General features: G+C 37.9%; 1 protein-coding gene and 1 pseudogene across 3 annotated transcripts in view; both read right to left on the bottom strand.

Moving 5' to 3' along the window:
- Window positions 1–26,355, bottom strand: part of CHCHD3 (coiled-coil-helix-coiled-coil-helix domain containing 3) — a 254,511-nt gene that overhangs the window by 89,001 nt on the left and 139,155 nt on the right. For all 3 annotated transcript variants that reach the window (XM_039860894.1, XM_039860893.1, XM_039860891.1), the window contains exon 5: window positions 1,606–1,689. In XM_039860894.1, the coding sequence (XP_039716828.1) occupies window positions 1,606–1,689 (84 nt within the window). The remainder of the gene's footprint in view (window positions 1–1,605; window positions 1,690–26,355) is intronic.
- LOC120601380 (uncharacterized) lies at window positions 9,458–9,573 on the bottom strand (annotated as a pseudogene).

The following is a 26,355-nucleotide window of genomic DNA, read 5'->3' as shown; positions in this document are numbered from 1 at the left end:
TTTATCATCCCTTTTCTGAATTATTGCTATAACCTCTTACTAGGTCTCTATTGCTTCAGTTCTTGCTAAAGACAGCGAACCCTCCGGCCTTTCTAAACACGCCAAGGACCTCACTCTTGCTTCAAGGCTTTGGGGCTGGTTTGCTTCCCCATCACTGCAGACATCTTTCTAAATGCCAACCTCTCAAGACAGGTCTCCCCCACCCCTCCACCTGACCCCAAAGCCACAATCCTTGGCCCTGGGACTCACTTTCCTCTTGCTTTATTGTTTGCCGTATCATCTCAATCCCCCATATTTTACATTTTACACACACACACACACACACACACACACGCACGCACACACTGCTGTGCTGGTGGAGCCCCTGCCACTGAGCCTGCCTGGTGCTGGCTTGAGTGCCCAGGAGCTGTCCAGTGGTCCTGGTGATGGTCCCTGAGGCTGGGCCCTCGAGCCAGCTCAGCCTAGCTCTGTCCTTTCACCTCCTACTCCCCGCCTCTGTCAAGTCCTACCCTCTGCGGCCTGGCTCCCATTCCTTGCAGCCCCACCCCAGCCACCCCTCACAATACGTGTTTACTTCTGTGGATTTACTAAAATCCTCTCATGGCTCCTCAAACACACACACACACACACACACACACACACACACACGGGGTTTTAATTGAATTTGAGCTCAGAAGTTTAGTTCATTTTCTTCAATAGCATATCTCTGGCACTAGACCAGAGCCTGACATATATTAGGTACTTAAGTAAATATCTGGTGAATAAATGAGAAAATGGTCCCTATACTGAAGCAGCACTGAGTTCAGAGACACAGAGACAGGTGAACATATTCAACATACAAATAACTATTGAACGGGTCTTAATAATGTATTTTTTATTTTACCTATTTTCTTATTAAACATCCTATTCTAGACAAATCAAATGTTGGGGTGAGAGAAAGTTAGCTTTGTAATCTCATGGTCTATGTATGAAATCATTATAGGCAAATCTGCATAATTGAACAGAAGCACTGATTAGATGCTCAAACTCCTATTCTTACATTTTGTTTCAGCCTAAATTCCCTCGTCTGCATCTCTGTCCGATTCTAGGTCCAGGTTGACTAGAGGAACTACCTCAGCTCCCCCTCCTAACTCTTCCCCTTAAGTCCCACTATTCAGCTTCTGTCTACCACGCTTGAAAGAGACATCTGCTTCTTAGCCACAAATTTTGTGAAACTGAGTTTTCACAAAGACAATAGAGCCTTTAAAAAAACACTATCATTTCTTAGAAAGTACTCAAGTTTAGTCAAAGTTTAAGAGAGTTAAGAGTAGCACCTGACTATATGACCTGGAGGTGAAGCAGTTTCTAAATATTTAAGGAAAAATATGTGAAGGAGACTTGTGAGAGGTAAAAGGCATCGATGAACCAAAAACATAACCGTACCCAAAACTATCGAAGTAGGAAGGACATTCCTTGTGAGAATGATCTACCTGTTCGGTTTCTTCACTTCCTGGCTACTTTATAACTAGGAAAAGCAGTTATAGTTCTAATTTATTGATTCTTAAATAAATATATGGGGAAAGGTGATGTGGTAACAGAAGAATCAAGGACAAAAAATAGTCATACCCTCTCCTCCAGTCTAGCCAGCTGCTCTTTGTAGAATGTATCCTGCTTCTTTATCATTCGATCTTTCTGTTCCAGCTGCTTAGCCTAAAAAAAGAAGTGAAGAATACACTATATCAAGAAAAAGCAACAGCAAAGCAAAAGTCAAGTATAAATTACATTAGAAATAAGTATATAAAGCTGAAGATTTTTGCAAACTATTAGGTCTCTGTCATAGAAGACATTAATAAGATGATGATTGCTGTATTTAAATGTAAAGAATGAGTCTACATTGTTTGTGTGTGTTTTTTTTACTGTAACAGCTGTGTCCTACTTTGTCCAAATATATCATAACATAGCAGAGACAGAGAGTTTTATTTAACTACTCTTTCAGAGAGTAATTTCAAGGATTAATATTTTGCACAATAAAACTTTGGTTTTATTCTGGGCATAAGACATGATTATTAACCTTTCTTGAACAACAACAACAAAATGGCTATACAACATTTTGCACATAAAGTTTATGCTGAGAACACTTAAATTACCCAGTGAAACTCGCATATAAATATATGTATTGGTCTCTTTCCTTTTTTATGAAGAAGCTGTCTTTAGAGGGAGGCAAAAACTACTATACATGTTTATTTGAATAACTAAAATTTAATAATAAAAATAATTAACTCAAAAACCCAGTTATCCCACTTCTAATTTACAAGATCTTTTTCTACAAAATAAAAAGCAATAAAATAGTTTTGACTCTGGAAAAACATAATGATAGAGATGGTTACTTATGGAATGATTTTCTAGATTTGTTAAAAAAAAAATGCATTTTTTCAAACTGTTGTTTCTAACCTGTTTATTACATTTAAGAGCCCGTTCTCTCCAGGAGGGAAGAGATCTCCCTACATCACCCCCAGGTAGAAAAGTTCTTAACATATTTTTTGTTCAGTGACTGCTGAATACACACCTGACTAGGAATTTTAAGAAATTAAAAAAGAATGTATTTTGGCATTCCCATCCTTGTGCGGTACACCATAATTTTTTGTGAGGTGATCAAGTGTCACCTGGCTCAACCTGAATAAGGGTGACTTGCTGAATCTGCTCAGTTTAAGAGAACCCACTTACACGTCATTGTTTTGCTACTTACTTTGACATCGTTGTCCTGCAGCATGTTAAAACCAAACGAACAGTTATGTTAACGATATAAGTACTGCGTTTTCCTGACCTCATAGAGAAATCGATGCATACTATCTATCTAAAACAAACCAAAGAAGGCAATAAGGAAAGAAAAGGGATTTGCTTAATGTGGGACACATTTAAAATGTGACTGGACTGTTAATTTAAATAGAAGATTTCGATGAAAATCTTGTACTGCTTGAAAGCATATAAAAACAAATACAATATTAAGATTCAATAAAAATACATTCATATGCAAATACATAATTTATAGCTCCTTGGTACCACAGAGTAAAAACTTGACAAGTCTGTCAGAAATATAAAAGTAAATGGAGAAAATGTTTAACAAAGCTAAGTATGAAGAAAATATGTATGACTATATAATCTAAAGAGAGATCTTTCTAAATTCAAAACAGACACCGCCCCCCAAAAAAGAAAATGAAAAAGAATGAACTTATGAGACACTTCGGTAAATTAAAAAATCATTAAACCCAATGAAAAGCAAATGACAAAAAGAGGAAAAGAAATTCCAGCATGGAGCTGTGAGAGTTCACGTTACTAGCATATAGAGCCCTTAAAAAATAAGCCCTCTACTCCACCCCAGGACCCTTCACTCCTGTAAAAAAGCCAGAAGAAAAATAAACAAATGACCTAGACTGGCCATTCATACGCAAAAATACTGAAAATGAACACATGGAAAAAGAAAACTCAACCCCACAAGAAATTAAGGAATGAAAATTAAAATAATGAAATACCATTATTCATCTATCAAAATGACAAAAATATAAAATAATATTGGCAAGGATACAGAAAAGCAGACTCTTCTACACACTGTAGTTCAGAACATAAAATCGATTTGACAAAATGTAATAAGGCTTAAAAATGTACATAGTCACTGAGATCTAAACACTATTTTTAGGACTTTTCTTACGTATGTAATTATAGTAATATGCAAAGATGTTCATGATAGGGTTATTTAGAACTGCAAAAAAACAACAAAAACCAAGCTTATTGTTAAATAAAATACGAGGAAAAGAAAAAGACAATAAACAAGAAGAATGGTATAATCTTTCTTTACTTTTTTTTTTTTTAATTGGTACAGAAGGGGAAAAAAGAAAAAGACCAGAAAAATATTCAGCAAAATGTCAATAGAGGTTATAGCAGAGTGGTAAGGCTTATGGGGAGTTGCTAGTTATTTTTGCTTCTTTACATTTTCTAAATTACAAATAAATATTCTTTGTAGTCAAGAGACACAGGAGGAAATTTTTTGAGGTGAGGGAACTATTCTCTTTCTTGATTACTGTGGTGGTAACATGATTGCATGCATTTGTCAAAACTCGTGGAACCATATATTACAAAGAATGAATTAAACCACACAGTGAATACAAATCAAGCATACTAAAATTTATGAAAGTAACTACATATAAATATATGTATGTATGCGTGTATATATCTTTACTACTGTTAATCTGTTTATCACCTGGCCGATTTTACTTCTAGGCATTTAATCCTAGGGAATTTGATGAAGAGAAGCACACAAGGATTTGTACCTAAAAAAATGCAGCCAGCATTATTTAAAGCAACAAAAAGATAGAAACAGCAGAGGTTTGTGTAAATAAGATTTGATCCAACAACAGGATATTGATTATAAAGATTTTAGTCCAGCTGTAACAACTGAGCATTGCGATCCATTAAAAAAATAATATTTAAATAATTTTTTTAGCTCAAAATATTATGTGGGGGGAAAACAAGTAATAAAATAGCATGCACAGTAAGTTCCTAATTTTTAGTTAAGAATGAGGGGGGCGGGGAATGGGCAGAAAAAGTTGAGTGCCTGGTTACATAAACACAGAAAAAACTGTAAAATACGCTAAGATGTTAACATTGGCTATGATGTGCACAGTGAAATATTTTCCTTGTTTGGACTAGTCACTATTTTCCAAATTTTCCAAATAATGACCAAGTACCTTTCCTATAATCATAAAATATTTTTAATCATTAATATTACACACATTTATCCCTGACTATGAGATGGGAACATAGTATGTTACAGAAGTGGAGAGAATCAGCTATTATAAGTAACCACATTAAAAACCAAAAATTTTTAATAACTTGAAGTTATCTGTAGCAGGGAAATTATTTTACCTACTAAATCCCTAACATACTAGCACTTGATTCTCTCTCCCATTCAATGTATGACATTACCTACCATGGTTCTTAAAATACCTGCACTAAATGCTTCTTTTGTTCACATGTAGTTGTACAATGAGACTTTTTTTTTTAATTCAATACTACAAGCATATTGTAGTACTGAGCCTGCTGAGGGCTACGCAACCAATGGATTTAATTTGTTGATTACAATCTAAATAAAGGGTAAACAGAAATATCTTCATCCGCATTTTTAGATGTAATCTTCAAAAAACTTTTAATGCAACATGTCCAAAGGTCAGATATGCACACTAAAGAGAAACTACCTCTGAAGACCTGAAAACACCAAACTACAGTCTCACATCACAAATCTTCCCTAGACGGCCAACAGAATCAATAGTTTGAGGTCCACAAGAGAGAATAACACAAGCAAGAAACATGTCCACAACGCTTCACTGGCACGTTGCTTTGAAACAGTTAATGTGATGCTGGGAGGAAAAGTCACACAATATGAATCCTAAAACTTAAATAAGCCTGAAATACACTGACGAAGCTAATAGCTGCTGACGATGGAGAGTCACACTCAACTCAAGAAAAAGCAGGCAGTCAACCAAGTGCAAGGAAATAAAACCTCCACATATAACTCTCTACAAGATACAGAATCACTGTAAATGAACAAATAAAAACAAAGAGGATTACAACATTATTTATTGTTATAGTGAAATCATTTCCTAGAAAAAAAATGAATATAAAAAGTCTTCCCTCGTCTCATGTTTGCTATTCCTCCCTGTACAGGAAATGTGCACTGATTAGTTTTCAGATCCTGTCAGATTTGAGATAACATGATTGGGCTTGAAAACATGACAGAAAGTGCTTTTGTGGATCATTATGGAACACTAGAACGTTCCATATGCAAGAGAAACAAAGAAAATAAGAAAATCAAGTTTTAAGAAACCGAACACATAAACATTTTGATGTTTTACTCAGTGTTGACAGCTAGATTCAAAATGAAGTATACCATGTATTTACTTCCTTAAAGACTTGCCTCTTTTCAGAAAGGACTGAAAAGTTTATGTATCTAACAACCTCCTGTTTTCATTTACTGCTGGCTTTACTTTTTAATTTCATGTTTGCCATGTTTTTTTGTTCTTTTTTTTTTTTTCCAAGAGAAAAAGCAGATCTGCCCCAAAGTGGCAGAGAACATATTCTGAAGTGTCCTCGAAAGTACTTATAACAGAGGATATAAAACGGTCAATAGAAGAAAAACTGAGATTATGAATATGACATATTGTGCTGGTAAGAACTTTACCTTCTCCTGTAGGATCCTAGGTAAATCATTGGAAAAACTTTTGGGCATAGTAGCTCAGCTCTCTAAGGAGGAGGAGGTAGCCTCTGGGGACCAAGGCATTACACAGGGAACCCAGTGACATCACAGTCTCTTAGATCAGAGGTAGTATTGTTACTTCACTCCAATTACAAGGCATGTTAAGGAAAGATTCTGTGCTATGGGAAAGCTTGTACATTTTAAATGACAAAGTTCCTTAAAATGTCAGTGTTCAATTTTAATAGCTCAAGGTAGAAAACAAAGCAGAAACCTGCTCAATTTTCCATGGGATGGCATTATGAGGCCAGAGCTTAGTTTGATTGAGAAAAGGCAAGAACTGTAAAATCAATATAAATAGGAAATCCCTATAATTCATTTCCTATAATTATAAATCTTGTAAGAAATCTGAAACACATAATGAATTGGGAAAGATTTAATCTTTCACAACGATATAGATAATCTGTGGTAGGCAAAATAAATCCCTATCTATCTTACAATTCATACAGGCAAACAAGAGCAGGGAAAAGAACTTTATTCTTTGTCAGAACTACATGTAAGAGACAATATATAGGAACCTAATAAAATTATATGCTGAGATAAAAGGAACTGAAATATCCAAGGGGGCTGAACCATAAACTTATAAGGTGATATTACAGTTAGAAGCTATAGAACATGATCACTGTGCATATCAATTAAGCGTAACAAAATAATTAAAGTAGCCATGTATCCAATTAGCTGAATAGTAGACTTCTGTTATAAATGAGAAATTACTTAGGGCTCACTGAGCCTTTATCAGGAGGCATTAATAAACAAGGAATTATATTCAGAGCACTATTTTCTAAACCATACCAGAAGATAACCTTTACAAGGGTAACTCTCAGTGAACTTAAATGATGTCCAACCTATTATCAAATTTAGCATACTTTTCATTAACTACTTACAGGCAGAAGCATAAGCTACGAACAAACCCAAGCTTGAAATGTTAAACTATACTATATCCACTAACACACTAGGCCTGATAGAAGTTGAATACAGACCAAGAGATGAAAGACAAAGACCGTTCTTCCAAGAGGCTTCTTCATTCTAGATCTGGAACTCATACCCAAGCCCCCAGAATGTGATCGAATCCATTTACTTCTGTTTTGTCTTTCCAAAAAGAGTTTCAAGAACCTTGGTCTATAGGTCAGCTTTTTCATATTGAGAACACATTGGAAATAGCCTACTGAACGTGCCTTCTGCCACGTTGGGGCTTATCTGCTTATTCTCTTGAAAAAAGAGAGCACAGGCAAAGGTAAGTGGTTTTGAAATTAAAAAGTAAAGCCAATAATGAATGAAGAGAGGAAGGTGTTGGGTACACACATTTAGAAGAGAAAGCAAGCTGGTGGTGCTCTGCTTCAAATTTCTCCAGGAGTTCTCACATAACGTTTGTGCAGATCATGGTATTTGACAAGAGCAGCAAAATTAAGCACTTGGTAAAATGAGAAATAATTTTGCAAAGTTTTTTTCTGTACCTTTAGAGAGGAAAAAATATTTTAAACCAAACACTTACTTCTCCAGTTTTCTGGTTTAATTCACAACTTATTAGCACTATGACGTACTAGGAAACCTCTGGGTGGGGTCGGGAGACCCAGCTGCCCCTTCTAGCTCTGCCAAGTCACCATGTGACCATGAGCTGGCCCACCCCAGGCCCTATCAACGCCCGAATCTCCTTTCAAATATTACTTCCTTCGTGCAGTATTTATCATTACCTCTGCTAACTCTCCTACTTTCGCACCTAATGAAACATTTCAACATGTCTCTTATGGGATCTGTTTTTGACTTTTGGTTTTTACTACCCTACTGTCCTTCTCAACTGTGACCCCTGTGAGACAGGAAAAGAGATTCACTCTCTCTGTCTGTATCTTTGGCTTGTCCCAAGTCTGTACTTTCCGCAAAGGAACAGGACTTGGTAGCCAAAATGAAATAAAGAGCACTGAGGGGAAGAGCTTGAAGAAGGAAGTAGACACAGCTTCTGGGAAACAAATCTGCCATAGCATTCACGACTTACTTCAAAATACTACAGCATGCAGTGTGATAGCACACGTCCGTGTTACTTAGGTTAAGCTCTGAACTAGGTGCTGCCAGCATGGTACCCAGGAACGCACAATCCAGGAGCGAGCAACAAGTGTTCTGATTGGAAGCTCAAAACTGGACGTGCAAAAAAGTAGAGGTGGCTCCTACAGGACTTCGCTCGTCCATGTCTTAATCAACAGTGATGTTTTGCAGCTTAGCACACTGACTGCTGGAAACGAGATTTCCTTAGTGAAAATGCTTCATTAACTAGTATGATAAATGTTAGATATAGGTTCTTAAGGGTAAAATGAAAACTATCAAAAAGACGCAAGGGTTAGGTAACAATATAAAGATACTCCTATATCTGCTGGTGAAGAAGTTAGGAGAATAAGGCCTGTGGCTTTAACTTTAGGGATGGCCCCGCATGCTCGAGCCCTGAACAGTCCTGCACCCAGCCACTGGCTTAAGACGGAGATTCTTACCTTCAGCACTGACATGTAGAGTCAGATCATTTCTTGCTGTGAAGAGCTGTCCTACGCCTTGCAAAATGTTTAGCAGCATATCTGGCCTCTGTGACCAGTAATACCACTACTCACTCTGAGCTGTGACAACCAAAAATGTTTGCAGACACTGCCGACTGTCCCCTGGGAAGCAAACTGCTCCGAGTTGAGAACCACTGGTTTAAAAGACTGGCTGGACATCTGAGACCAACAATAAGCAGCCTCACCTGCCCCAGGTGAAACTTTCCTGCAGAGAAAGCATTTTAAAAACAGAGAACTGGGATCTCATTGAGTTTTACAGAGTGGGCTGTATCAATCATTTTGTACCTGCTTGCTAATAAATCTTTGTTCAATAAATGTCTGCTTGTAGTATAGAATTGGGCTGGTGACTTGCCTGCATTATAACCCGGCAGTAGGGTTACACTGCAAAGGTATAATATCTAAAAGCAATAAGAGGGGCTCACATACACATAAAATAGTGAATCACAGCCCAATGAGAGAGGAAACCAGACATTTTAATTTATTATTTTTGACCTAAGTAGGAAAAGCATAAAATGCGTACATCAGTTCTATCTGTTCTATGGCTCCCTGTAAAAACAGAATCCATGTCCATATAACATATAAGATTTTGTGGGGTTTTTGTTTGTTTGTTTGTTTTATTATAATTCATTATTTTTTACGCCTACAGCACCTGGTCTTCCTAGGTGGTCTCCCATCCAAGTACTAACCAGGCTCGACCCTGCTCAGCTTCCAAGATCAGACATCAGGCTTGTTCAGGGTGGCATGGCCGTAGACCATAGACCGTGGCTCCACCGGGGTGCGAGCCCAAGACCTTCTGCGTGTAAAGCAGACATGCTAACCGCTACCCTATGGAACCACATCCAACATATAAGATTTTGAATCCAGGTAACTGATGTTCGATTCAGGCATAAGTGATACTCAGTTGACATGAACTGATATTGGTTGTTCAACATTTCTTCTGCCTGGGTAGTGACAACCACAGACTTGTTGCTAAATATTTTATGTATCATTCCTGAAAACAGGCATATTGTGATTCCATTATAAGTTACAAATTTCATGTTACAAAGCAACATGATATTTCAACATGAAATTTTAACGTGAAAGGTGCTGATGAGACATATCACCTCATCAGCTCAGTGTCATAAATTCTGTGCTCCCTTCCCAACATCCATTAAAAAAAACATCACGATACCCGGCACATACGAAACATTAAATAAATGCTGAATCAAAAGTGAAATAAATCGCTAGGGTTGCAGAGTTCTGGAATGGGCAGCTTTATCATCCGTAATGACACTATAGCTTTAGCATAGTGACTACATGTTTACAAAAGACACAACTCAATGTAAACATGTAGCGAGTCAAAAAGACCAGGTGGAATCGAATTCAGTAATTAAAAAGAAAACAAAGTTCTAGAAGACCAACTTCTATAAAATAAATAAGGACACTATATCACAGATTATCAGTAAATTTAGAAACTTCAAGGATAAGAATTATAACTGAAAAAGGAAAAAGAGGTTAAAAAAAAAAAAAAGACCATATTCAATAAAACTACCGCGTGATTACATGGACCTAGGGCAGGAAGGGGCTTTTATTATCAAAGTCAGCTGCAGAATGGACTGGTGTGATAAACCGCTGAATGTTATCATTACCTGCAAAAGCAGAGCGGTCTCGATTCTAGACCAAAGCTGATACAGTACAGAGAGGAAAGGAGCACTAGGCATTTTAAATTATGTAACTTAAGATGCAATTAAACTAAAATGTCTCTATCTTCTTATTCTATATTGTAAAGAATAATACTTCCATTTCCAGGCACTTATATGTAATCTGTTTTACGACGGAGATTAAAAATCACTGAAGCACTTGAACATAAAGATGCTAGTTAAGCTGCACTATCTGTACCAAGGTATCTGATGTCATTGATCTGACAAATAAATTGAATGACAACATGGAGACAATTAATGTACAACCTCTGAATTCCTTTTCTTTGTATTAACTTGTATTTGTTCAATGTAAAATTAGGTTTAATGTTCACACTATTGGGACCAATTGGCCAGAGTCAATCTTTTCTCTTGCAATCTAGTTCACATTCAGAGCTAGGAAAAAAAACACTCAGAGATCATCCAGTTCATTTTATAGGAAGTAAGTGAAGCTCCAAGCTCCTCGCTGACTAAGGGAATTCTGCATGGTCAGGGAGAGAGTTTGTTCTGGGATCTCTGCCTCTTGACAGCAGTGCACTTCCCGTTAGTCCCTGACCTTATATCTTTTCATACTGGCTTGACTTTAAGGGAAAAATGATATAAAAATGACTAATCAAACATATTCAGTTATTTTCATACTATTCAACATGAAGAGATGTTTAAAGATTTCCTGTAATAGTTAATGCAGAATATTCTAAAAATGTCTCCAAAACTAGTTAAGTACCATGTCAGTTCAGGTCCTCTGGGATGAAGATGCTGAGACAAAATCAAAAGTACAAGAGATTTATTACGGGGGAAGTGTAAGAGCCAGAAGGAGCTGAAGCCAGAGAGAGAGAGACTCAGATTATGGCTGTAGGTCTGACACCCGTAATGGGAGACAAAGAAGGAAGGGGACAAATGTGCAGCTCTGAGAAAACCTTGGCCAAGCCGATGGGGAGCCCCAGAGCAAAGATGCCCAAAAGAAGGTTCCTGGGACAAGCAGAATGGCCCAGCTCTAGAACCCCTGACATATACTGTCAGCCTGCAGAGGCAAGGCCGGGGAGGAGACGCTGTGAGGGATCCCAAAGTTGCTGCAGCATGAGGCTGTCAGTTAACTGGACCCTTCGTTGCAGGTTCTCTATTAAAGACAGCGCTAAAGGGCACACTCCCAGGGCTGCCACATAATCTGATTTGCTAATCAACACCAACAAATGATGATGACAACAAGTTTTCAGCACATCTTAAACCTTCAGCTTCCAGTTCAAACAGAAAATAAACCGGCAAAATAAGAATGAGGTCATATCTGTCTGTATATCCCAATTCCTTTTAGAATTGCCTCACTTATGTGGACCAGGCTTAGTAAACCCAACTGGATCATTTGATTCAGAAATTCTGTGTTGTAGAAAAAGCCACAGAACAGTCATCAGACAATTAAAGCTTGAATTCCAGTTTGGCTGCTAACTCATGAAATCGAACAAGTTACTTGACCTTTTGGGGGTCTGTTTTCTTCTCTGTAAATTTAAGGGGACGGTCTAAATAATATCTAAGATCCCACTTACATTCATACTTTATGCACTACGCTTACCATAAGATTTCTTCTATTCCTCATTCATCGTTAATCGACTCCACAGCTAGACCAGCGGAGACCCCACAAAGGTGTATGTTCTGCTGCCAAATTGCTAGGATGCCACGAGCACACGTTGAGCGATATTTGGAAACGACCTCGTGTGTGTGTGACACCTGGTTGCCAGGGGCAGACGCTGCGTGGTGGCAGTGATGCTCCCTCTCTGCCTGACTTGGCACCGGTGGTGGGTTTGCAACGACGGGAGGAGTGACAGGATTTGCTCGCTCTCTGTCACTTAACAATATTTGCTGGGCTGTTTCCTGAGCCTAACAGCACCTGGCGGATTCAAATAGGTAAGACTGAGGGGGAAATGGGCCACTTTCTAAAACAAGTTCGACTCACTGCTGCTCAGCAAATCACACTGGCTCTCCTTGTCTGCCTAAAATGACTGAGCTCAGAACATAAATGGGTGTCCTCATCTCACTGATGGTGCTTTAGAGAGGAGAGCGCAGTGGAATTGCACCATGTGCACATTTAGTTTATGCAAATCCAACTACTCAGGTTGAAGTGGGGAGAGAGAAAAATGTAAACAGTGCACAGAGCTTCACCTCCTCCACCAGGAAGCCTGGGGCTGCTCCGTCTGCCTCATTTCCCACTTGCCCTCACAGAGGGAACATGTCTTCTCAGCGAGGAGAATTCTACTGGTTCAAGATACATAGTTTTCATTCACGAATCCTTAAATGAAAGCCAACATTTCATCTAGGGCTCAACTAAAGAACCTATTAACCCAATAATGGAAGAAAAACTAGCAGTGCTGAACTTTTAAGAATAAACCTGGATATCCATTTTTTTTTTCAGCTTTACTGAGGTACAATTGACAAATAAAATTCATATGGTGATTTTAAAACCAAATCCTTAAGTAAGCTATGACTCTACTGTATTCCAAGAAAAACTAAATTTAGAAAAGTGTTAGAAGGATAAAATTATTTTTAAAAACTCCTCAGCAATAACCACTGGTAAGGAAGGTATGAAGAAGTACCTGGCTCTTCACATCCCATTTTCCTGCAAACCTGATGATCCAGGGACTTAAGAAATCTTTAGCCTCTGTACAAAGCCTCCAGCTTACCTGACCAAGGAAAAGAAGTTAAGACATGAGACTGTGGGACTAAATCGTCATCAACAGAAGTCTGGTCAAAGCAAGAAGGAAAAGAAGTCTCTGAAAGGAGGGACAGAAAGAAGAGAAGGCACCCAAACCATGAATCATTGGATTGAAAGCAACAGAGTACACAAGATAGGGTGTAAATAAGGCACTTCGGTTTCTGCATCGCAATGGTTGAGAACCAGAAGACCCCATTCATTATCTGCTCGTCTGAGGGGCCACGCTGAATCAGACCTCTTTCTGACTCATTCCAGGGGCCTGGCTAGCTCAGACTTAGTTTTGTTCTCACCCCTGTCTGTACAGTGGTGTGGAGGGACCACACGAAGCAGAGAACTCTGGAATTTCAAATTCTAGAATCCCTTGGCACACTGGAGAGTGCCTTTCACCAGAGGTTTGCTGCCAAGAAATGCAGGAATGAATGTAATCAAAATGTCAACTTATAAATTTTAACATCCTTTATCACTTTTAAGACTCTAAAACCACATGATCACATGAGAAAGCCACACTACACAGCAACGTGAAGTATGCAGTACAGTTTTACACCCACCTTTTTTGTTTTTGTTTTTAACAGTTAAAGAAACAGTTGCAGAAAAAAGACTTGCCTAAAATCCACAGCTAGAAGAGCTGTCTTGTGAATATAAAATTTCCGACTCTTCCCACTAGGGCTCAGCAGGCAGACCCTTCTCTATGTTTGGACCCAAGAATAGAAAGCAACTGTATGATTTTGCTTTGGTTTTGCCTGCTGGGAAATCAGAGTATTATTAACTGTTTGACATGATATCCTGTGTGCTTTACGGTTATGACTATCATTTTAATTATATGTTATCTTTCTGGCTTAAAAATCCACCTCTTATGAGTATGATTTCCATTCATCCATCACTTGATCAGATGCTAGGAAGCTCTTGGCAACTGTGTTCAGACTGAGGAGCTAAGCGATCGGATTCCAGCCCAAAGGAAAGCGGCCCCCACCCTCGAGCATCTTAAACCAAGTACATCACATGTAAAATGTTGTTCTTAATGACAAACCGCGAATGACATTTGATGCCATATTGATCAGCTATCAAAAATACTCAGACAAGAGGAGAAAGAACCATATATGTTGGAAGCATGAGTATACCTTAGAAACTAAAGTCTCCAGATGCTAAAGATCTAATCCTGGAACAACTCAACTCTCATCAGGTCAGGAAGCTAGTTAGTCATGAGTTAAGAACAGAATTCAGGTTACTTTAATTCATATTTTAAAGTTGGTATACCAAAACAACATTTCAGTTATTCTTAAATACCTGCTCGTGAATAAGGAAAAAAAAATCCAAAAATAAAAAATCTTACTATTCCAAACATAACCTCACAGAACTTCCCCCTACAAATAAGCGTTCCGGCGTGCGTTAAAAAGCATTCATTTGCATTGGTGATCGTCTATAGTTTTAAGATGCAATTCGTTTCCAGATGCATTCATTATCTGAGATGAGTACTGCAGAAGTGGACAAAGATATTATAGACCACAAATCAAAAGATCTGCATGAAAATATATTCAGTGAAAATAGATATATTCATTAAGCATAAATACCAAGATGAGTAACTCAGTTAGTATAGTAAAAGAAATATTTTGCCGAAAGTTCTGGTTTGGTCCTTTAAAAATTTACAGTATTAGCCAGCTAGTCTATTTTTTTAAATATTGAATTTTCTGTGATCCTCGCCATTTGTCACCTTGCACAAAATATTTCAGGCTACGGCAAAGAATTAGTGTTTTTTTACTAACTGAACTAAAAAGACAGCCTGTTTGCTTTGAAAAATGGCTACCACCTGCTATTAATCTGAAACTGAAAACAAGCAGTGTAATGACATTTAGCAAGTTAACACCTCCTTCCACTACCATTCTGAAAGAAGAGCATAAGTGACATCTTGAAATCCTCTCAAAAATTAAAAAAAAAAAAGTCTAAGAAATAGGTTTATATTTTACTAATAATAAACTCAAGTGATACATGAGATTATTAAAACCAGACACAGTGCCCCTGCAGTGTGACAAGTCTGGTTTGTTTAAGTGCTAAAGAAAATCCCTCCCAAGTCCCCCTATCTTTCTCCTTTATATTTTTCCTCTGGTGTCAGATAAATACAAGCAGCAATGATGTCACGATTAAGGAAGAGCTGACAACTGGCTGTAAAAAGACTGCTCAGCTGATCTCTGCAACAAGCTATCCTTTGTCCTACTGGAGCTTTGTGTCACCTGAGGTAGCCTGCATCCTCAAGAGATAACATGCAACATAAAACTGTTAACTGATCTATTTTCCAAATAGTTGCTGCAACATTTTAGAGAACTTTTCCAATTTGGTTAGTAGAAGGACCTGGCCACCAACTTACTCAGCTCTACCTAAGCATATAGCAATGACTTAAGCAATCTACACAATCCAAGACAGTCCAGAAATGACTCTAGGGCATTCTGAATGTGTTTCTTCCTGTCCAGAAGAAGTAAATCCAATCCTACGTACATGCTAACGTGTCAACTTAAATGTCAAAAAAAAAAAAAAGTTCCTATCTGAAGAACAAAATAAATCTAATGTATCATTTATTTATTCAACAAACACTCAATGAAACCTATTCATGAAGATCTTCTGACACTGTGCCTAAGAAATGGTAGAATACAAAAAATAACGAGCCAATTAATTGCATTTCACTCAGTGACCATAAATCACAATCCTAAAGCTCCAGTTTACGTACAGAGGTATAAAATTAGCAATAATCCATTCTTGCTTACGAATGCTGCTTTTCAAGAACTTACGAACCAGGGTGGAGGGCAGTGCACAGGATGTATAAACAACCAATCACAAGAAAAGGTAATACATGCTGCAAGGAAAATAAAGAATCTGATCAGCTGGACTGGAACTTGACAGCTGGATGAGTAGGATTTAGATGAGCAGAGATAAGAGTCAAAGGCCACAGTAAGAGACGACAAACAGAGGTACAGAGGGGAGAAGACAGGAGGCCTCAGTAAGGACGTCAGCTGAAGAGGGAATTACAGTAAGAGGGCCAGAAAGCAAGCAGGAACGAGGCTGCAGGAAGACTTAACTGGCTGGGAGGTCTGGTCTTGATCCTGCAGGCCATGGGGGTGCTTCTAACGGGTTTTGAGTGAGATGAAAACAGTACTTTAGGAGGATTAATCTTGGCGTATAGGATGAATTAGGAAGAGGGGAGAATGCCAGAGGGGAAACCATTAAGGGGACCATTGAAAGGACCCAGGTGGGAGGTAACAGGGGCCTACAAGTGCCGAATGGCAGTTATGTTCCCACGAGCACTTTCTAAATATCATCTAAAGTGAATGTATAAATTCTAGCAAGAGGACAGTGAGCTGCAAACCCAAAAGAACAAACCATGCTCCAAAGCACAGGGGCGACGCATAAGAAGTGACACAGTGCACACCGGGAAGCCATGACACGGAAAATCTCCAAAGAGACATGATCACGGAAGCCATGTCATTTGGAGAGAGGCCACTGATACATTTAAGATGTCAAACACCCTGTTCTAAAATAAAATTAAAGAGGAAAATATATTTAATGAAGAAGGAGGAAATTTGGGATATATCATGAGGTATTTGAAATTCTTTTTAATTGAGGCATAACTGATATATACCATTATATGGTATACAGCATAACAATTCGATATTTGTATATATTGTAAAATGATCGCCACAATAAACAGATATAATTACAATTTTTTCTTGTGATGAGAACTTTTAAGATCTACTCTCAGCAACTTTCAAATATGCAGTACAGTATTATAAACTAAAGTAAACATAGGAATTATCTTCTTTAACCATCAGGGTCAGTCTACGGTTGAAAATCTGGTGTTTAAGAGAATTACGCTGCCGTAAGGAAAATACAGCTGGTCGTTTTCCCTACGTTCAGCTTGACACAAGCACCCATGTCCTTCAGTCAAAAAGTTCATATGTGCTAATGGTCTAACACTAAATTTTAAGGCCTTTATCCTAAACAAAAGACTACTATATAAAATCTCCAACCTTAGAAAAACCATGGCTGAGATATAAACTTTTAAACATCTAAATTTTAGTATTTGTTCAGATATTTCACTGAAATGCTGTTTAGCACGCCACCTTTAAAATGAGAATCAAGGTAACTAACCTGGATTCTCTTGTGATTTTAACTAGCTTCCTGATTTTAAAAGCATCCTTTAACATCTAACTTTGGTTTCTAAGGTATGGTCAATAAGTTAACACTCTTCCAATGAAGAGATCATCTTTTCAGAAGATGGCTAAGATGTCCCAAGAAGTAAGTCAGAAGCATAAACCCTTGCCCTGAATGCTAGGTCCATGCCATGTCATACCCAGGTCGAACATGGGTGGAGAATTAACGACAGTAGAATCTGCACAGGGACACCCCAATGGGTCAAGGCCAAGTGGCCGGGAGCATAGGGAAGGGGAGAACGTCTTCAACATCAGCCTGCAAGATAATTGAGAACGATGCGACATCACTGTGACCTGCTTGGAAGCAGCTACAAAGTGAGATCACACTGGTGAGCAGCAATCTAAGCAAACCGGGTGTTTCTGAACAATGTATCTCAGTTGTTTGATTGAAAATCAGGGCAACAAGCTAACTTCTGATTACTCTAAGATATAGCATCCAACCAAAGGAAGGGCTATGCATGTCAGTTTACTTGAACAGTGATACCTACTAATGTCTCAAATATCCAGAAATGATATTACAATCTCCATCATCTAAGCCTCCGCATGTAATTGTGTTCATCACAATTTGCACTATTATGTGAGTAATCAATAGGAAATGTATTTTCCCACAAAATAGGAAAAACCATTATTAAACTTAAAATGTATGGCCTGGTTTATTTGTTGTGATAGATTATGTCCTAAAGTCCAACAAAACATAAAAACATTTTCCTTCTTCCGACGACGGCCTTCTAACGTTCTCAAAACCACTAAGCCTGAAAAAAGAAAAGGAGGCAGGTATGTCAACCCCAGTGCACCCTACTTGACAGGTGTGCGTGTGAGTGTGTGTGCGCGTGCGTGTGCGCATGCTGGGGCAGGGGGAACAGGAACCCTAAAATAATGTGTAATCGTATTACTTAAATACATCCATTTAGAAACAACGAGGAGTAAAGCTTCACTGACAAAGATAAAATAGAGAAGAGAAAGATAAATTCAGCAAAAGATACTCTAAAGTCCTACATATTTCGCAAGCTTTGGGAGCATCCGTTGGGAGAGCGACAAGGAATGAGAGCTGAGACAAGGAGGAAGGGGCTTCAGGTAAGAACAGTGATGACATGATTAAGCTTCTCAACACAGGGTCAAGAAAAGGGCAATTCTGACAAAGCTTTAAACAGACGGAGCCACGTTCGAGGGCAGAAGCATGGGCCGAGGAGCATGAGAAAGTGCCAGAACCACTGGGGACTGCTCCCTCGCTTTTTTCTCTGGCGTCTCCTTTTGGAGTCTTTGGCCTATTCTTTCCCTCCCTTACCGATCTTGCCTCTTATCATAAATCTCATTCTTCTCTTGTGTCTCGTTTTCCCTTTGATCATTTCTTCTTCCTCCTCACTTCTACTACTTCGCTTTTTGTTCTTGCCCTTAGTGAGCTAAAATGAATACGATGCATCAGAGTCTTTTGTTCTGAAGTACAAAAGAGGTCAAGCTGAGTATTTCGTATTTCTGACTCTAAAATTTCCTAAGCATTAATCCCGCCTCTGCCACCTTACTTGTGGTTTGATCTCTTTTTTTCTTCCAGGTAATTAGTAGCACCTTAGAGAAAAAATTCCTTATTTCTGATTTAGCAAATACATTCTTAGTGTTCTCTCTCTCTCTCTCTCTCTCTGGCTGGAGCTCCATAAAACTTTATTTGTGGATGCTGAAATGTGAATTTTTTTTAAAAAAAATTATTTATTTAAATTAGTTTCAAGTATGCTTGCTCACATTGCTGCCTCTCCAATCTTTTAATTGTTCCTCTAATTTTTAATTCTGTAAGTATGGGAAATAAAGGGTACTAAGGACACAATATAAAAATAACAATACAAAATAAAATAAAATCGTGGTGCTTTTGATTACTCACATAATAGTACTAATTGTGATGAACACAATTATATAAAAAAGTAATTTCTCCCAGGAAGCAAAATGGTTTTTTTTTCTGTTAAGTCAAATTAGCATTGTCATTCTAGAATCTCACACTACAGAATTTACACACATGGGTGATATAGTCCAGTGAATTCCTGAGCCTTCTCCTGGAAGCAGATTTCTAGTGTTTCTTGTCTACTGATTATTTTTCTAATTATTTCCTTATGATCTACTTAAGCAATACTTCTTATTCCGGAATTTCGCATACTTCTAACTTTTATCCATTATCTCTTCTTCAATTCTTCATCCTAATCAGTTTACTGCTGTCTGGGTCTACCATTAAAATGTTCTTTCAGAGAATTAGGAATAACAACTAAATCACTCAGTAGGAAAGGATACAAACTGCTGTAACTGAAACTATTGAGAAGCCTCTTTCTAAATACATTGTTACATATCACCATTCTTTACTTTCCTCAAATAAAAAGAACATGGTAGTATATCATTTATAATAAAATCTAAGTATATAATTTATTTTGAGGGCATTCAAATGTTACAGGCTGCATTCCAGTTTATGATTTCGCTGTTGTTTAAAAACAGTAAAATAAATATGTATAACTGTAGAACTTTGCACTTGATTGGCTAGTTTATTGTTCTGAATCTGGACATAATCTACAACTGTTCTACAGAATCCCGCAGAGATTAACCCACAGACTTTCCTTCTACCAGAACTAGCTCCAGTCTTTAACTTAAATCTTTCCTCCTGAAATTGAATACTTAAAAAAAAAAGAAAGAAAGTAAGTCCATGCTCGGATGTAGCTAGAAAAGAGCAAGTCGTAATCCTCCATATCATACTTGCACACATACCAGGAGACAGCAATCCCTCAACTTCTTCTTTTAACTAAATATCTGTATCGTACAGCAAAATATTTCCTTATCCAGTTTTTCACCTGTAGTGTGGACCTCTTCTAACTACATGTTATTCCAACTCCACATCTCTCTCCGTTCATTTAAATTCTCTGAACTTTAGTTTCTCCCTCTAAAAACTGGAGCTAACAATGCCTGTCCTATTACTTTTCTTTTGAGAATCAAATGAAGTCATATGCCTAAAAGCATTTTTTAATAGGTAAAAACGATATACTTGTTCCAAGTAGGTATGTGACCAAACAAAAGAGGAAAGAGGAGCAGAATGCAATAAAAATATAAAAACAATGTAGTTAGGATTTAAGGCAAGCTTTTTCTATATTTCCTATATCGACTAAAGCTAATTCACTCTTTGACAACCTCCAGTTTTGATTCTAATCAAGACTAGTCTGGCAATTCATAACAAGACCTTACCGACTGCTACATTCGAAAACTATATTCAAAACTCTCGAGTTGGCTACTGACAGCAGGGTGGTATAGTTAGGGAGATAAGAATACTGAATCTCAGATGTAACATTTACCAGCTTAAGGACCTTGGGAAAAATTACATGGGCTATCTAAGCCCTACATTCCCTATTACTAAAGTGAGGATAACAGAACTCTCTTCAAATGGCTGCTATGTGGATTAAGTAAGAGACTTTATGCAAAGCTCTGGCACAGTGTGTGACACATTTCAGAAGCACTTAGATACAGTTAGGACCAGTAAATGAAACTTTTAAAGCAATATGAAAAACAAAAGATATATGTATATGTCCTTTATAGATCAAGTTATAATAAAATATCTAAATACAAATTCTTTGCCAATTGTCTGATACAAGAGTGAGCCCTTTTCTTCAAGTATGGCCAGCTGAGTGCCCTGTAATGTTCATAATGGATTGTCTGTAAATTTCAGCTGGTTTCCTTAAAGGTAGGTAAGAACCAAAAGACCCTCATACGGCACCCAGAGTGCAGGCTCCTTTTAGATCCCTGCCCCAATCCTTCCCACAGTTCTCTCACCCATAACCATACCTAATTCAATAGCAAGTTTTCAGTAAATCACCTTTATGAGTCTTTCCAAAGCACTCACCTTATTTTTCACACAAATAGCAACAGAAGACATGACTTTCAATTAATGTATGCAATAACAAACACAACTGACACAGAGAGGTTTGCAAACAAACACAACTGACTCTCAGTAAGCATCTGACTTAACTGATCGGGTAAGAAACGCATAAAATGTCAGGAAGTCCACCAGTGATGAGCCCAACGGGCCATGGATGCCCCAGATAACTTATGAGGGGATGGAAGTTGTTTAACATCTACTAAGTCGACTCTGTGGAGTTCTGATAAGAGTTACACAGTATCTGAATCATCACCGCCGCCACTGCCACCACCTGTGGTTTCACTCTTATTGCAGATATTTGGGTTTTTGAAAAATCATACATAAATTGTTTACCCTTCCTTGGCCAAACCATACCCTAAGATAAGTGATCTAATACCCTCCTAGGAAGCTATAAACTTTTCAAGTTGGCCAAATCCAGCCGTATGTTTCCAAAATTAGTCTGCAGTTAATTTTAGCTTTCAAGAGGCAAAGACAGGGAAAGATCTAAGAATATCGAACTCAAGGCAGATTACTCTTTGGCTCCCTTTATTCACATACCTTTATGAACAGCAAATGAGAGCATATGGTACACACTAAACTCTGTGTAGCCCACGTGACACTGTTGGATGGGCAAAGATGTCTTCTTCAGCTTTGACGAATTGTGTTCTATGCCACTCAAGGGCCAAATCTTACCCACCATCTGTTTTGGAAATGAAGTTTTATTGGAACACAGCTCCATCCATTCATTTATATATTGTCCATGGCTGCTTTCACACTATGACAGAGTTAAGTAGCTGCAAGAGAAGCTGTATGGCATGCAAAGTCCAAGATATTTACCATCTGGCCCTTTACCGAAAAAGTTTGCTGACTCCTGCTCTAACAGAAAAAATGGTGCTTCAACCAAAAAACCTAGAAAACCCAGTCCTCCCAGCTCTTTGGGGAAGAAAATGAATAGCGATACAAAGAAGATGCTTATCTGACACGCAAGTCCTCCTCCCAAAACAGAGAAATTGATGATCTAAATACAGTACTAGTTTTCTAAATGACCAAACACACAATGAAAGTCAACATGTTCTCTCAACTTACTATTTTTGTTAAATACAAGAAATGTGAGTCAAAGAGAGGTTACTGTTTCTTAACTTGTGTTTTACTTATTGTTTGTTTCCTTATTTATTTGTTGTCCTGAAAAAAGAGAAGCAAATATAGTTTATGGAGTTCCAGGAGACTGACAGAATGCTCCTGTGTGTTTTAGAGGCAAGTTGTTTTGTGCCCAACATGGCTGCCCAATATCGCTGCCCAGTATCTGGCCCGTCCGACACGTGTTCATGTGGTTGTCACTTCAAATCGAATCATAGGCTTGCTATGTCCCCAAATAAGAATATAATCATTGTTCACTTAATTGTTCCACCATTTCATACATCAATATTTTTTAAATGTTCTCAGATTTAAAAAAAAAAAAAAAATGGCTATTTGCAGATTCCCTTTTTAAAAATCCAGCCCCGTAGTTTATCATGAAAACAGCTTTTCAAACCATATATCCCAATACAGCTCAGCTACACTGTCGAAAGCATATAAGAAAGATAATTCTAAACATCGTTTCTTTTCTGCCCTCTTATCCACACTTACTGGCTGGGTAAGAAGTACAGTAACAGGAGCTGTTTGGGCAAAAAAATGGCAATTGCAGTCACATCAACCTCCGGGCTCCCTCGGCTAGAGGTTCTTTCCCAGCAATTACTCCTACTTTCTCATAAAAAATCAACACCATGGAGCATCAAAAACCATGAAAACTCATTAAATGTAGAACAAGAGACAGGAAACAGTCATATATGTAGCCTGAATAATATTTTAGCATTAATAGTATCATATTTGAGTAAATTACTACTCCAATTTTGAAAAGATTTCAGGGTCTATATGTACGCAAGCAAAAAGCTAAACTCTGCTTATAATGATACCCTAATTTTATAAAATTCTTCTCTAGCAAAGAATTCAAACCAATTACATATTCCTGAAATATACTTACACCACTACTTTGCTCCGGGCTCTGAAATTTCATTTAAGAAACGTAATAAAAATAAGTAAATTCCAAGCATTAGGACAAGTTTCAGTATTCACCCCTGAAACAGTTCTTTTCCAAATAAGATCAATAATCTACAAATCTCTGCACAGTAGCCTCATCCTAAAAGTAAATAGTAAATAAAATCAGTGCTTTCTTTAAGGAGATGTCAAAACCTTAGGTAAATAAACTGAAATTAAGAAGAGCTTGAGTCCTTTACTAACCACAAAACAGAAAAATATGATATGCACAAACAAAAAGCATAAAAAAGGCTTATATAAATCATGCTTCGAAGACTAAGTTCAAGGCAGTTGTTTGGAATTCTGGATGTATTTTTTCATTAGCAAATGGTCCTGAGGCCGCTGCAAAGCCTAAAGCGGACTTCTTATCACCAAGTCAGAGGCTGCTGACGCTGTGTCAGTGAAAGGTCTAATTTCCCTACAGAACAGACAACTTCCAGAGACAGAATTTCATAGTTTCGAAGGACTTGAGAAAGCCTCCCTTTCAAGCCACATCTCTGTTCAGAGGAGCCCACAAAGATTCAGCAAGAATAAATGACTGCTGAGGATGCACAGCTCGAAAAGAGTACACGGAGGGAGCGAAGAAGCCTGGCCTCGCTTCTGCATCTTCTCCGTGATGTGCATAGTTGAGCTAGTAGCCTGGATCAGTGTTCGTAAGCTCATCACAGAATGTAGAGGGTAAAGGAAAAAACTTGTTAACTTGGTAGGCAAGAGTCAGGACAGTTAGAGAGGCAGAACCGGCTTAGGGTGAGTATGAGTGGGCGCGTGGAGCTACCTGCGGGTAAGGAACTGACCTGTGCGTGAAAGCGAAGACACAGGGTGGGGATGGCACAGGTGTACCCTTACGAAGGAAGAAAGCGGTTGAGCAAATCTCTCCGGACTCAAAAATCTGTTCGCAAGCATTAAATGTGACCTCTCCCGAGCACGACTACTAATATTACCACTAAACCCAATTCTGCTTGTTAATCATCAGTATTTGGTTAACCTCATCCAAAGCCCAAACAGCAAAGAGAATGCCAGAGAGTTTTAGAAAACTGCCAATACCCCACTGCAGTGTCACTCACTGATGTGAGTCCACGCCAGGTCCGTACCCCACGCTCTGCTTACTCACTAAGAGGTCTCAATACGATAGCCCTGCTTCTCTTCCTCTCATTAGTAAAAGGAAAAAAAAATACCAACTTACTAGCAGGTACTACTGATATATGTGAACTCTGATCAAATGTCCAGTATGGCTTTGAAAGGCATGAGTCACATTTTTCACTTGAGCACGAAATTATTTTGATTACATTCGCCATCCACTTAAGTGGCTTGACCAATTTTTAGAAAATTTTATTCACTTTCAGGGTTTTAGCCACAGTTAAGAATCAGCTTTATCTTATGTCTGCTTGTAAACAGCTACCCTGTATTTTAAGTATAGGGCAACCTACCAACAGAGCTACTACTTCATACTTTTCTATATCATATCTCTTGGCCAACAATGAGGAAACTTCATTCTAAATAGTCTTGCTTCTTCAAATTTATTTCATCCATGATTATGGGAAGTGTTACTGGAAAAACATACTAAGGTACGCTTACTTTGTACTCAAACGAGAACAAAACATATACCTTTCAAACATGTCATGACATTGTCACGACAATGTCATAGCAAACATTCAAAGTTCAAATACACCCAGAGAATCTTCTAATAAATTATTGTTTTGTTCAGTTACCAAAAATTTTTCATTAATAATCCTTTTCAAAAGTTCAGTTGATAATTTAGTTGGTTTTAAATGTCTTTGTGTTTCAACAGTTGAACAGAGTGCGGCTATGCATTTATAGACAGATTTATGTGTGGCTGGACACACTAAACCTGCTTTTTCCATGTGGATAGAATAGATAAGATTAGACAAAGATAGAAATAAATATGTAAAATATTTGGAGAGAAGAAAAATTTTTTTAATTATTCCATTTTAGCAATGGCCAGGTTTCTGGCAAGTGCAACCAGCTAGAAAATAGCACTGACCATGAATAAGATTTTTTTTTCATTCTTAGCAACAGGGGTGTCAGAGTTTGTAAGTCTAGCTCTACACAAGAATTTTGTGTGCCTTCAGATCCCCGTCCATAAAACTGGATGAAAAGTAAGACATGAATCAGAACCCAAGTTCTACATCCAAAACAACACGACATTCTCAAATATGCCTTGTCAACAGGAGTTAGGCTGGTCGCTCAGTGACCGGGAACATTTTTGGCCTTCAGTCCTTGAAAATTTTATTAAAATGCTTTTGCCACCCAATGATAAAAAAGAAATGAATACATGGGAAGTTCGATGTCATTTAGGGAAGGAGAAGGAATAATTAAGCATACATAGTTGGATTGTTTAAATATTTATTAGTTCTATGTAATAAATGAATGGGTATTAGACTTCTGAAGAATACTGCAATCCTTTGCAGATAACACTGATAAACTACGCCATTCATCAGAATCGTAAGAATAACATTTGGCTTATAAATCTTGGAGTAGATAGTCCATGCAATTGGAAGGAAGATGAGACTTTGACCATAAGTGGAGAAATAAGGGATGGTGGCAAAAAAATTTTTGGCATTTAGAGGAGAGTAAGGTCCATGATAAGGGTGAGACTGGGTGACAATGATGAGACTAGGCTGCTTTCAGAGAAATACAGAAATTCCAAAGACTACAAACAATCAGACACCAAACAACGGAGATTCATCATTTAAAAGGGACAAACTAGTTCTGGTCATAGTAATGAACTGAAAATTTTTTAACCTCGCGAAAAAAAAAAAAAGTAATAAAAGCCAAGCAAGTGTGGAATATTCGAAATTCATATGACACCAACATTCAAACTATGGAGTAGCTATTTTTAAAGAAGGATCTTCAAAGGACTCCCAACTTGGTTTAAACAGAAACAAGTAATATTTCAACACAAACACATTCCTTTGAGATGTGTCTATTTAGGATACACATTGCAAAGAACATGAAGTACCAAATTTCCAGCTCTCTCAGTTTCTACACACACAC

The sequence above is a fragment of the Pteropus medius genome, unplaced genomic scaffold (assembly GCF_902729225.1).
Source record: "Pteropus medius unplaced genomic scaffold, Ma_sr-lr_union100, whole genome shotgun sequence".
In the NCBI taxonomy this organism is placed as follows: domain Eukaryota; kingdom Metazoa; phylum Chordata; class Mammalia; order Chiroptera; family Pteropodidae; genus Pteropus; species Pteropus medius.
This window is presented reverse-complemented; position numbering and strand designations above follow the sequence as displayed.